The sequence below is a fragment of the Aythya fuligula genome, chromosome 3 (genome assembly GCF_009819795.1).
Source record: "Aythya fuligula isolate bAytFul2 chromosome 3, bAytFul2.pri, whole genome shotgun sequence".
NCBI classification, from domain to species: Eukaryota; Metazoa; Chordata; class Aves; order Anseriformes; family Anatidae; genus Aythya; species Aythya fuligula.
The window spans coordinates 3,990,884-4,003,902 of NC_045561.1; the positions used below are offsets into that span (position 1 = coordinate 3,990,884).

General features: G+C 56.6%; 1 protein-coding gene across 1 annotated transcript in view; it reads right to left on the minus strand.

Moving 5' to 3' along the window:
- Window positions 1-11,676: 11,676 nt before the first annotated feature.
- Window positions 11,677-13,019, minus strand: part of BCL11A (BAF chromatin remodeling complex subunit BCL11A) — a 65,565-nt gene continuing 64,222 nt past the window's right edge. The window contains exon 4 of the mRNA XM_032185753.1: window positions 11,677-12,222. Coding sequence (XP_032041644.1) covers window positions 12,121-12,222 — 102 coding nt within the window. The 3' untranslated portion in view covers window positions 11,677-12,120. The remainder of the gene's footprint in view (window positions 12,223-13,019) is intronic.

The window sequence follows — 13,019 nt, forward strand, 5'->3', positions numbered from 1 at the left end:
GGTGGGATCTCATGGCCAAGCCCACACTGGCCCAGCACGGGGCTCGGCAACATGCCCACTGCCAGCATCTGCACCTCCAGGCACTGTGAGGGCAGGAAATATCAGCAGCCAGAGAAGCAGCAGAGGCAAGGGATCCTCCCTCAGATGCTTCCCATCTCCTCAGCACAACAAAACCCACCAGGCAAAAGGCATGGTGCCCACCCACACCAGGTTTCATTAATCAATTATTTTTTTTTTCCCACCATGGAAAGAAGAAACCCTTTATACATGTTTTTCACCATCCCTTTCTGCCCCTTGGTCCCCCAGGGCAGTGCTGCCTCGGCAGGCTCGGGGCTGAGCACACCCAAATCCCACACGTCCCATCTAATGCAGCATCACCGGCACAGAGATGAATGGAGTTCAGAGCAGCGACCAGAAAGCACAGGCTGTTTCTGGGCCTTTCTGACTATCATGCTATGAAATAAAATCTCTTTTTAAAGAACGCCAGTGAAATTGCCCGGCTGCTTTCTGTGTCAAAGTGACCAATACTTTCTGCGCCTCTGGGAAAGTAAAACTGAAGAAAGCATCATTCATTTGGACATTCATTATGTGACTCGTTATTGTACATTAAACATTTGTATCTTTAAAATAATGGCCTAGCTATTACCAGCCACAAGATTCCCACTTCCCAGTTCAGTTCAAAGATTAGGGCAGCAGCAAAGCTCCAGCAAGGTGACACCGAACACTTAGAGGGCTGTTTTCAGTGGAAAACATTTCAGTTTTGTTTGTGTCACAGAAAAACACGCGCCTTGTCATTTCCAGACAGTACTTCAATATTCATTAAGCAGCACGCTAATGGCACAAGCTTTAATCACTCAGACAAGGACTGGTGAGATGGCTGAGGGCCTGCAGGAGTCAAGGATGATGCTTTAATGGACGGACTTCGTTGTTCCAGCTCAAGTTCCCCAGAAGCTAACGCCGGGTGCCCCACGCCGGAGGTGGAAGGGCATGAGGAGAGGAAGGGGTAGCCGGAATGAGCTGGAGACACCCTTGTGTTTCCTCCCAGCCGGTGGCACCAGCCTGACCTCAAAGCAGAAGTGGGCAATGAGGCGGCAGCAAGGGCCAGGCCAGGCCGGCAGCGCCATGCGGGCCCGGCCGGTTCCTCATGGCCTGGGGGAGCAACCCCAGGGCACCGCCATGCCAGGCCGCAGCTGCCACCAGGCTTTTCGGACAGATCCAGCCAGGGCTAGCAGGGATTTGCCAAAATAGTGAACAAAGCTGGCTATAGCGAGGGTTTCTGGAGGGGAATAGACCAGGTCTGTGCTGCCTTCCAGTACAAGGTGATGCGGCCTCACCAAGGGAAGGGACCCCAAAGACTGGTGGTGCTGGGGACACCCATGGAGGGGAGGGGACGAGGGCTCGGGACCAGGAGTGCTAGGATGGTGCAGGAGCAGGGCCTGCCAGGCTCTTCCAGCCCCCATTACAGCGGCCAGCCCGCCTCCCTCCAGCCCTGTGCACCACATGCAGAGCTGGGAGGGAGCCCATCTCAGGCAAAATCCTGCCCTGTGGCATAACTGGTCTCAGGTTACCACATTTGCTTCTGCAAGGTCCCCTACTACCTCCCTAGGGCAGAAGGGAATTAATCCACCATGGTTCTTCCCTGACTCACCAGAGAGGGAAACACTGGCCACGGTACAAAGCTGCCTGTGGGAGCACAGGGGGAACGAGAATACTCCCTCTCAATACTAACAAGAGGCACCACTGTCCCCGTGTGATATGGATTGGTGCTTTTCAATAATTTTGCAGCATTTAGGGATCTTCAATGAACCTTGGGGGTAAGCACACTTGGTGTTGTACAAGCACTGACACCCCCACATGCCAGGACCCTGGTCCAGGCGAACCTGAGCTCACAGGCTTTGAGCAAGCAGCCCCCAAAACAGTCCTGCCAGAGACCCCAAGAGTTTTACCCACCACAGCACTAATAAAGTGTGTGACAGCAATTGCCAGGTACTGGTAGGAGGCAGCTTCTGTCAGGACAATGGAGCAACACAACTTCATGCAATTAACTCACTGGCACGGGCCCTGCCTCCAGCTCTAGAGGTACGTCTTTAAAAATAAAAAAATAAAAAAAAATCAATGCAATCCTGCACACTCACAATACCCAATCTATTTGCCGTATACAGATGAAAGGCTAAGTTGAGCCCGTGGTGCCAAGGAGCATAGAGGCTTTCCTAAAATCTAGCACATAGTCCATGCTAAGCTCTCCCCTCCAGCAAACGTAGGAGAAAGGCAGCATAACATAAGAGATATTGCAAGTTCCACACCATGGACATGGGGAGATCCTCTAGAGGCAGCACATGCTCACAGAGAGCTACATGAGGGCAGCCTAAAAACACCAGGTACTGGCCTTGAACTTGTGCAGGTGAAGCACAAGAGAGAAGTTTTGGAATAAAACAAAGGGCAGCGCACAGGGGTCACTCACCTGCCCCACGGCAGAGCTGCTCCCCGCAAGCATCCAGGTGTCTCCACCACGAGCAGCAGCGCAGTCAAGTAGGTGCACGAGCCAAGAGGAGGTGTCACCTCCGGCTCAGCACCCCACACAGGTGAAGGTCCTTGTAAAAGTCTCAGTCTCTCCTAAGCCAGGCCAGGCCACCTTCAGCTTTCTTACGAAAGCAGGCCCCCACTCCCTGGTATTGGGAGTGCTCAGGGTGCCTGCAGCTGCTGGCCCTCCTCTGCACAGACCTGGTGTAGTCCTGGAAGTTTCTGGCACCAATGGCAGCTCCAGAGAGAGATCTTCCTGAACCATCCAAGCGTGAAGGCCACAGGCATTGTCCCCCCAGATCCAATCAGAAGAAGCAAAGCCGGTTCAGGTGCAAGTACGAGGTTATGGCAACTAGATCAGACCACGTATGGACGCTGGTACTGCAGTGCCACCAGCCCCAGGAGCCCTTCCACACACAACACCAGCTTCCTAGCACCCAAAGAGCACCAAGGTAAAGCTAAAACTGTACAAGCCTAGCTGCTACAGGAGCACAATCTACCACTCCTCATGGCAAGCTCAGCCCTGGGCTGCTGCTGGCCCATGCCGTTATGAGGTAGCCCTGTGTGATCAGCAGCAGCTGGAGGAGAGGTGCCCTGGGTGCCCCACCAAGCAACAAGCTAGAGGGCCACAGCTGAAGCCCACCTGCAGCAGGGCCAAGGAGAGCTGGCTGCTTGCACGCTGAGGGCTGTCTGTCCTTTGTGGGCCCCATCAGGTTTCTGAGCCCTGCCTCTCATCTCATCCCGTAAGTGAGGTGCTGGGCTAGGGCCACGTCTCTGCCAACCGCACTAGGACCCGCAGCAGCTGAGTGAGGCTTCTCCTCCTAACACCTGGCTGTAAAATCCTTCAGTTTGCGATGTCGTGCTGCAAAAAGGGGTGGGCCCTGCTAACACCTGCAACAGTTGTTATTTGTGCTGTTGGTCGGTGCCCCATCGCTGAGGGCACAGCAAGTGCTGGCATCACCCTCAGCTCCATCCCCTACCGTGGAGCAGCGATGCTCTCCCAGCTCTAGCGTCCCTCCCTCCAACATTCCCTACTGAAAATATCAAGGGTCGCTGTGTTCTGGGGCAGGACTCTTGTCTTTTCCTCGTGGAGATGGCTGTGTTGTCAGCACGAGGGTCCTTGTCTTCCCACCCAGTAGAAACTCGTCTGTGATACCAAGAAACCTCTGCCACACGGGGTCTTGGGTTGGGCGGTGGGGAGGCTGAACTCCTCCACCCCAGGGCTACACCCCGCTCACCCACGGTTTATTTCTTTAACCAACACCATTGATTTTTCTGGTAAACCCCACTCTGTGTGTCGCAGGCGCTCCCCAGGACTCCCCGATGGCTCACACTTTTTTGAAAGAAAGCTGCCCCAGCCCCAGGGTGGTGAAACCAGCCCCCCCCCAGTGTTTCAGGAGAGATTTCTTTGCCCCCTCCTCTGCTTTCTGGCGGTGCAGCAGGTCCATGCCCGGCCCCAGCACGCGGAGCTGTGCCGCAGCCTCGCCTGCCCGCTATCGTAAATCACTCGGGATGGCCGCGCGGCACCTAATTACACATTAACTAAACATCCTCTCCTCTAACAAAAATACACAATATACACATGGCTCGTCAGAGCTTAAAGGGATCTGGAGTCTGGGGTGCTGAAGGTATTCATCGGCAGTGTTTGGAGAAAGGAATTTATAGGAGGCATTTGCTGAGCTGAAACTCGCTGCCCTTTGAGCAACCCTGGGAAGGGAAGGGAAAGAGCAGAGCAAACAGGCACAGCGTGCTGAGGAAAAGTTAATTTTTTCCATAGGGCTCTCACGTGTGCCAAATTATTCCTTAACGTAGAGTCCCCGGCACTTTGACTTAACCAACGTGCACCCCTCGCCTCTCCGAGATGTGGCCCTGCACTGCACCACTCCCTGGGCTCAGCTGTGGGGTGTGAGGGGCTCTGGTTGACCACGCTGAGCTGTGAGTCAGCAGGGCAGGAGCCCAAGTACCTGGGTAATTAGCTCCAGGTTAATTGTGTTTGCTGCAGCTCTGTTACTGGAGCCAGGTGGGGATGCAGGCACAAGGATGAGGTGCGTGTGCCAGAGGAGCGACCAAGCCAGAGATAACAAATATATTTGGTAGCTACCCCACCTCTAACAAGCAGGAAAGCAACGTCGTGAAAAACAAATCTTCCTCAGCTCTCCACTCAGCAGTGTAGGAGGCGAGGATGCCCAGGTACACACACAATTATTTGTGAATGCACACATTTTTTTCCCCTCTGGTCTACAGCATCAGAAAGTTGATGGCAACACCTAAGTGACCATGAGCTCCTCCAGGGGCATTTCGAACACAGCACCGTGCCCAAGGAGATGGGGCGCGCCGGGAGCGAAGGCATCGACCTCTTTGGGGAGGAGAGGGGCTGCTGTTGGGGAGCACGGGTGCCGATGGGCTGGGAGCAGCTGCTAAGCACACGCTGCTGGCACCCCAAACCCTTCCTTGCTCATCTTCAGGATGGCTGCAGAGCATCCCCTTGGCAAGGCACCCACAGCCCGGCTGGGAACACCCTGCCTCGCCTTGTGCCAACAGCTGCCAAGCTGGTGGACAGGGCACTGCTGAGCAGGGCAGGAGGCAAATTAAAAATAATAATTAAAAAAAAAAAAAATCAGGTAGCACTGAGTATTTCTAGGAGCCCCCCAGACACTGTTGCACCACGTCACTGCCCCAGGCAGCTTTTACAGCCCTGTTCATAACTCATCCTCTGGCGGGGCTCTGCCTTCCGACGCATCCTGCCTTATCGCAGGCGGCTTGCAGGAGGGCGACGGTGTAGAAACGTGTTTGTGCCTTTCCACGCTGCAATTGCAGACCGCAGGGAAGAACATCCTTCCCCATTTCGCAGCTAGGCAGCGACAAAACCGCAGCTGCCATCGCGGGGCCAGGCACGGGAGGATTTCCCCCGCGCAGATGGCCGCCCCTGCCCGGGACCGCGGTTTGGTGGGGAGAAGCTGGGGCATCTGATAAAGAGCCTGGGTGGGCAGCGTCAGCGAGGAGGTGCTGGGGAGGCTCCCGCATCACGGGGAGGGAGGGCAAGGCTTCGGGGACGCAGTGGGAGCAGCATGGAAAGCGCCCATAAAGGAAGAAACCCCATAAAATTCCTCTTTAATATTGAAGCAGTGACTATGGGAGGATTACCACAGCACGGCCTGTTCCGTCAGAAAGGCCCTGGGGTTTCTAAGTCACTTTATTTTATACCGAAGGTGCCTAACGCCGTGTGCCCCCGGGGGGAAGCCCACCCCAGCACTGCCCCACCGCAGTTGGGGCATTACCTACCAGCAACTCTTTTATCGGGTTTGCAAGCTACGTGCACCTGCCCAGCTTGAAAAAAGCTGTATTCCTGGGTAAATAGGGGCTTGGGAAGAAATAAGTACTCAGTTGCCAGAAAGGGGCTTCAGCACGGGCCTAGGGCTGATCCCAGGTCAGGGTTTGGGGTGCAGGAGGAGAGGGAAAGGTTTTCCCAGGAAAGCTGTGGGGTTTGGGACCCCCAGCGGGGCAGTGCCGGGCTGTGACCCAGCGGTGATGCTGCAGGGCTGGGTCCAGCCCCGCACCCAGCCCAGCTCCGTGCCCAGAGGGGGCAGATGCCCCAAGCAGGCACCCTCGAGAAAAGGGACCCCGAGAAAAGGGACCCCCAGCTCCCGGGTGCCCTGTGGCCAGCACCAGGCTCGGGCTGCTCCTGCCAGCCCCTGATCCACGCCCAGCATCCCCCCCACTGCCCTCAGCAGCTTCTCCACGGCCTGACTTCTTTTATTGTCATTATAAAGTACACAGCACAAAAAAAAAGCACACACAGGCCAACTTCGGAGGTATTCCCACTAGAAAAATTAAATACTCATAATGCTTTCTTAAAGTGAATTGGGCCCCTTAATTTGCATCTTATAATAAGGATGTTATCACACTGGTTTATGGCTCAGCTCTTTAGTTTCTCTCTCTCAGGGGCTAGATTTCCCCTCATGAGTTCAATATATGTCTGTGAACTAATGTAATTCTTACAACGCTTTTCTCCTGCGCCAGCCCCGCCACCTTTACGAGGCCGAGGTCGTTCTTGCCGCAGGTTGTGCCCAGGAGCCAGCCCAGCCTCAGCCAGGCTCTGGCGGATCCCTTCCCTCCTTACACCCCGCCGAGGGCTCCCTCCCCCTCTTACATTTAGCTCAATTATAAAACATTGTCACTAGAATATTAAAATAATGTTTAATACACAGGAGGGAATAAAGCTGGTCCAGAAAATGCATAATTTCCCGGTGACTGCTCTGCCCGTGCCACGAGCTCTCACCTCCCACCCTCCCTCCTGACCCGTTCCAGCGATGCCGGACCCATGCTTCCGAGTGTTACCGGTTCCTAAAAACCAGATGACCCCAAACCCATAGCCCAGGAGAGCCAGCAGGACCAGGGAAGGCAGCAGCACCCCGGCTGCACCCCGGGCATCTTTGGACGCATCCAAGGCGCTGCCGACCGAGGGCAGCGAGGCAGGGAAGCCTGGTCCCTGCCTCCACACCTCCAGGGATCCTTCGTCGCCTCCACGCCTTATTTTACACGGCAAGGCCCTGCTTTAAATCAGCCTCTCCCCTCCCCTGTGATCACTACAGCTGCAGAAGGTGCCGTGGCTTCGGGAGGGCAGGGGGACGAAGGGGGCTGCTGGAGGGAGGCTGCCCGGCACGCCAGAGCCCGGCCAGAGCAAGTCGGTCGCTGCTGTTGTGGGCTGCCAGGAGATAAAACCATCCACCTTTATTTATGTCATTCATTCTAGAGCCTCAAGCGTGTATCAGTTGTACATCGGGCAGAGCCTGCATTCACCCCTTTTTTTTCTTTTTTAATTAAAGGTTTAATTTAAGAGGGCTGCGCAAAGTTATCTGCACTGAGAGGTGCTAAACCTCGCCCCTCTGGAGACAGCAGCATTACCTGAGCTCACCCCGCTGAAAACAGTGGTCCCAGCTGCTCCCCGGCCCCGCAGTGCTGTAGGACAGGACAGAGGCTTCACTGCTCTCCTGAGCCTTTCCCTTCCCCAGGGAGCTCCGCTGTGTGGGGCACGGGGCAGGCATCGCAGCCATTGCCCAAATTCACAAGGAGTTTCCCCAAAAGCCACAGCTGAAATCACAGCAAGCCCGTGCCACTGAAGGCAGTCCTACATAAAACATGGGGAAAAAAAAATAGCCTGATAATATCATCCCAGGGAACCTGCGTCTGCCGACCCCTCCCTCGGTGGCCCTTCACTGTCCCTATGGGAGCTGGGGCTGCCTGGGGAGCGGGATCCCTACCAGGTGGGATCCCTACCGACAGGAGCTTTTGGGGAGAGGAGAGGATTTAAGACTGGGAAGTGCCGAAGCTTTAGCAAGGAGCTGGTGCAGGCAGCCCTGCCCCCAGCCAAGGGATCTTCGGGGTGTTGGCCTGGGTAAGTTCTGGAGATCTTCTGGTGGATCAGATGGACGGCCTGGTGAGAGGCCACGTCTTTCCACGGGGACCCAACAATTTCAAGATGCTGTAAGATGTCACAATAACTTGGAAGGCAGTAGCCCCGTTTTTATCAATAGCAAGTATTTATTAGCCTCCTTGATTTACAGTACGTTTCTGAAAGTCATCACTCCATCACATTCTTCAGCACGGGGCTGAGTTGGTTTTCTTGGTCAACACAATATGGAATATAGATCGGAATATTAGAAGCCAAATACAACCTTCATTTTGCATGCACAAATCCCACCGACGGGAGGCCCGTAAATGAGTCCTGTATAGCCCTTAGACACATGCATCGGCAGGCACCCGGGGGAGGTGGGAGCCTCTGTACATCGCCGCCGGAACCCGGAGGGTGACGGGAATCGCCACGGGAGAGCCACCAGGGCTGAAGCAACCTAGGAGAGCATCACCCCAGCCACCAAGGAGGTGGGAATCCACCTGAACATCTTGCTTCTAGGTTTCGACATGAAAAAGCCATCCATCCGTCCGTCTGTCCATCCACCCATCCGTCCATCTGTCCAGCTGCAGCATTTCACTGCTGCTCACACAGCGGATGGCACGGACGCACCGCACCACACCGGCCCTCCAGCCCCTCCGCCACCACCCCACGGCCAGACCTCTCCTTCCTTCCACCCTCGCCGCGAGGCTTTGGCCACCGGCCGTCTGTCCGTCCCGCTGTCCGTCTGTCCGTCCCGCCCGTGCCACGCAGGCTGGGAGCGGAGCCCCGCCGGTGCTCCCAGCTCGCGCAGCGCTCATTACGGGAGGCCAGGCGAAATTAAATTGGGGCCCACTGCTCCTGCCATCTGAACTTCATCACCGCTAAAGACGCAATAAAAGTAATAGCAACAAGGAACAAGCCTCTACCAGATGTGTAACTCTATCCAGCCAGATTAAGGAATAAGGGCCATATTTTTGGAGCGGTTTCCTTTGTGTTTTTGTTTTATTTTTCCCCCTGTAACTTCATCTTTCCTTAAGAATAACTGATTATTTTGAGACCCCCGTAGAAGATGGATGCTGAGAGGGTGATTTCTGGGGGGGGGGGGGGGGGGGGAGAGGAGGCTCAGGGTGTGCCACGATGGGGGCCAACAAGCTCTGAAGGACTGGGATTTTGGATCATGTACAACGTACAGCTGAACGATAGCCCAGCCAGGGCTGGGTTGGGGAAGTCTGGGGGCAGAGAAAGCAGAGAATAAGATGAGAAGCAAGTGAGGTACCACTCTGATCCCGGAGGGTTGTTTAGCTTGCTCCTTGGTCATAATTTTCCTAGCGGGATCACGCACGGTGTCACAGCAGCCCCCTGCCAGAGCCGCAGCAGTGCCCAGCAGATTGCCCACGGCCCCTGAGCCGTCCCCAACACCTCACAGCCCGGGGACCTGCAATGCTTCTGCACCAGAAATGGAAGCAGAAAGCACTGGATAAATAGGACGTTCGGGACAAATAGGATGTTCAGCAAAATAAAGTCCAGCAGGAGCTCGCCTCCCCCTCCCCTTGCTCTGCTGCCACTGAGGAACGCCGAGCCCCAGGCCCTCCGGACCGCTGGCGTCACCGGGCAGGATGAGATGGGACAAAGCTGGGATCAAAAAGAGAAGCGGGGCTTTGGGGGTGGTTTGCTGCTGCTGGCAGTTTATTAGATCTGTTTTCAGGTCATTTTGGAGAGACTGTGCCCAACAGGCGCCTGCACGCCCGCGTGCCCCCCTCTCTACATTGTAAAGAGGATGTAACCTGGCTGCTCCTTGAATCCGAAACACACATTATTTTGAAAGCAAAATTTAGGTTAGACTTCACAAGAGACTTGACCTTTGCTGAATTGTAGTGTCAGGAAAATGGGCTTAGAAATAAAAAACAGCATGGACAAAATGCCTTCATGTTTGAGAGCAGCTTTTCAATCCCCCAAATCAAAGCTAAGCTACCTAATTCCCAGGCACCTTGCTCAGCTCAGCCTATCGCTGCACGGAGAAACACAGAGCTCTTCTTTGGGCTGTTAAATCTCCCACACCTCAGGGTACAGCCACAGGCTTTGCAACAGCCAGGTCCCAGCCAAAACTCACAAACAAGCCAGGAGAAGGGGAGCCACCCCTGCAACAAGTCACGCGTGGCGGTGGAAGCCCACACAGCCCCGCTGCAGCCTGGCGCTGAGGCAGTGCCGCTGCTTCGTGCACGCTCAGGACGGACCCAGCGGGCAGGACGTGGCCACGAGCACAGGAGAGCAGCCCCAGGGCCTGCAGGAGGCTCCCAGCGTGGCCATTACGTGTATTTAATCACTTTAAGGCAACACGTAAAGTCTGTGGGTGTAAAACTCCTAGTAGGTGCGGGGTTTTAACGCCCACGTTACAGAACATACATCTTAAGGGCTGCTTCGATTTACCTTCAGTGCTTAGGACAAGGATCCACACGGCTTCTCCCTGCCACGCTCAGCTGCTCACCAGGCGCCTGCACCAGTCCCTGCTTGGTTATTTTCTGCTCTTCCCAGGAAAAGCCTGGCCCTGGCTCCCGCAGGGCAGCAATGCCCACGGACCCAGCCCGCTGCATCCGAGCACTGAATGCCCAAGAGGCTGCTTCAGCAGCACCACAAAGCAGCTGGAGAACTGAGTTTTGCCTGCACTCAGACAAAGCAGAGCACAAAGACAGACCCAAGAGCTGCTCAACACCCTCACAGCTGCCACTGGTTGCAACCATTGGACCAGGTGCTCCTTGTAGAGTGATTTGGAGACGAAGCAGAGCCCCGTCAGCCCTGGTGTGGCACAGCTGCAGAGGTACCCAGGTGGGGCTGCAGCTGTTCACAAAAATTAAATAAAGAAGAGCAACACCAGGCAAAGGCAAAGCCACGTTACCTATGGCTGGTTTGCCAGGAGAGCGTGGCCCCGGCCAGGTGCCTGGCTGGGATGTGAAGGACGTGAGCGAACTCGCAGGCAGAGCTCGGTGACCGAAGCAGCAGGCTGGTCCCTGACCTGGGGCTGCTGCGTCCTGCCCAGACCTGCAGCGGGTGTCCTGGCAGCCCTGCAGCGGCTCCGCTCGCTCTTTAACCAAATAAGGCCCATTCCTGCTCTCCGGCACAGTCGCCGGGAGCTGCAGCCTATAAATCCCATCCGAGACAGCAGGGAAGCACGCACTTAACCCATCTTCTGTTCCGCAAAGCACTTGGGCCCCAAACCAGGGAAATCCTGGAGGGGGTGCTTTGCTCAGAGCAAGGCAAGCGGGCTCAGGGGGGACAGCGGGATGCGAGGACACCCGATGGCACTGAGGGGAGCTCCCCGCCACCACCCAGCCAGGGCAGGGCTTCGCTTCATCTGGCACCGACCAATTCTCCGCAGCGAGACCATTACCACTCCCCAAACCCGCTGGCTCGGCCGCGGTTTGACGAGCAGTGACAAGACAGAGGCGGTCCCCGATGTCCCCCACCCCAAAAGCACAGGGTTTAACAGCAGAAATGCAGTACAGCAGCCGGCAGCGGTCAATCGTACGCGGGCGGCGGCGGAGCGCTCGGCTGGCCACGGCTCGGGGTCGCGGCCGTGAGCCCGGTGCCTGGGGGGGGCCCGATGTGGGGCCGCCTGCCCACGGTGCCCAGGTGGGGACACGGGCGCTGCCGCTGTCCCCGCGGACTCGGCGCTTTGCTCCTGCGGGCAGCACGGTCACACGGGGTCACGGCAGCTGCCCGGCCCTGGCCAGCCTGCTCACACACTACAGATTAAAGAAAGAGCGAACAAAACCTATAGCTCCAGCATTTATTATGGCGATTGCCCACCCGCCACGGACCTACACCGTGTTTTATTTTGAATTGGTAACGTGAGGTGCACCTTCTAAGAAATGGAGATAAACAACAGGCTGGGTCCTCCACGCAGGATCAACACGAGAGCAAGACAGTCTTCTCCACGGGGACAGGAGCCAGTCAAAGCCACTGGGAAGCCCTCGACCTCGGTGGGCGCTTTTGCTTTTCGTTTTTAGAAAAAGAAATAAACAAACAAAAACCGAACGGAAAGAAGTGCTGTACTCTATTACAAAATATAAATACGATAGTCCTGCGGGCAGGAGGAGCCTGGGGAGCGCTGCCTTCGGAGGGGACGTCTCGGCTGCTCCAGGGACGCGGCGAGCCAGCAGGATGGAGGCCACCTCCGGACACCACGCCACCACCGGCCACTGGCCCCAGCTTCACCTCCTCTCAGAATTTAAGTGCTCTTGAACTTCCATCCGAAAACTGCCAGGCGTCCGGGGCTCCCTGGGCGCTGCGCCAGCCGGGGGGGTACGTCGCACCTAGAGAGCATGGGGACAGAGGAGAGGAGAGGTGTGACACGGCCCAGGGTGCGACTTCCTCCGATATCTTTCTGTTCTGACCCTTTCCTTAGCAGCTGGGGGTGGGACACGAGGGGCCCTTCCTGCCCGCTGGCCGCGCCGCCTCCAGCCCGCCAAGCACCACCCTCGCGCCCCGCGGGCACGGAGCACGTCCAGCACCGCGGGGACACACCGACTGCCCCGGCAAAGAGCCCCTGGCCTGCACTGGGGCTCTGATCACACAGGGACCGAGCCAGCCTGCCTCAGGACTGCCCCTGGATTTTCCCCAAACCTCACCAACCTCCCCCGGCACCCAGGGAGCAGCCAGGTGCAGAAGGGAGCCCCCCAGGCTGTCGGTGTGGCCGCTGCACCGCTGGGCCAGTGCCTGGGGTGGCTCTCCCCAGTCCACCACACTTCGAGTACCGCACATCGCCTAGCATCACGTGCGGCAGGGAGCCCGGAGCACCGCCAGCACACGCCTCAGACCAGCCCCGTGCCGGTTTCTGTGGGAATTGCTTCGATAACGCCCAGGAGCGTGGCCGAAGGGCTACGCACGGGCTGCCGGCAGAGCTACGCGGCAGCCCCTCGGTCACATCTTCCCCGGCATGCACTGCAGTTTGCTGCCCTCACATCAAGAGCACGTGGCTGACCCCTCTGGGGGAGGAAAACCTTTTTTTGTTTTAATTTGTTTGAATTTAATTCCTGGATCCGACCCGTTTTGGACCGACATTAAGGAAGGGTGCAATTTCCAAGGGAGCCGGGAGCGACGCGGCCAGCCA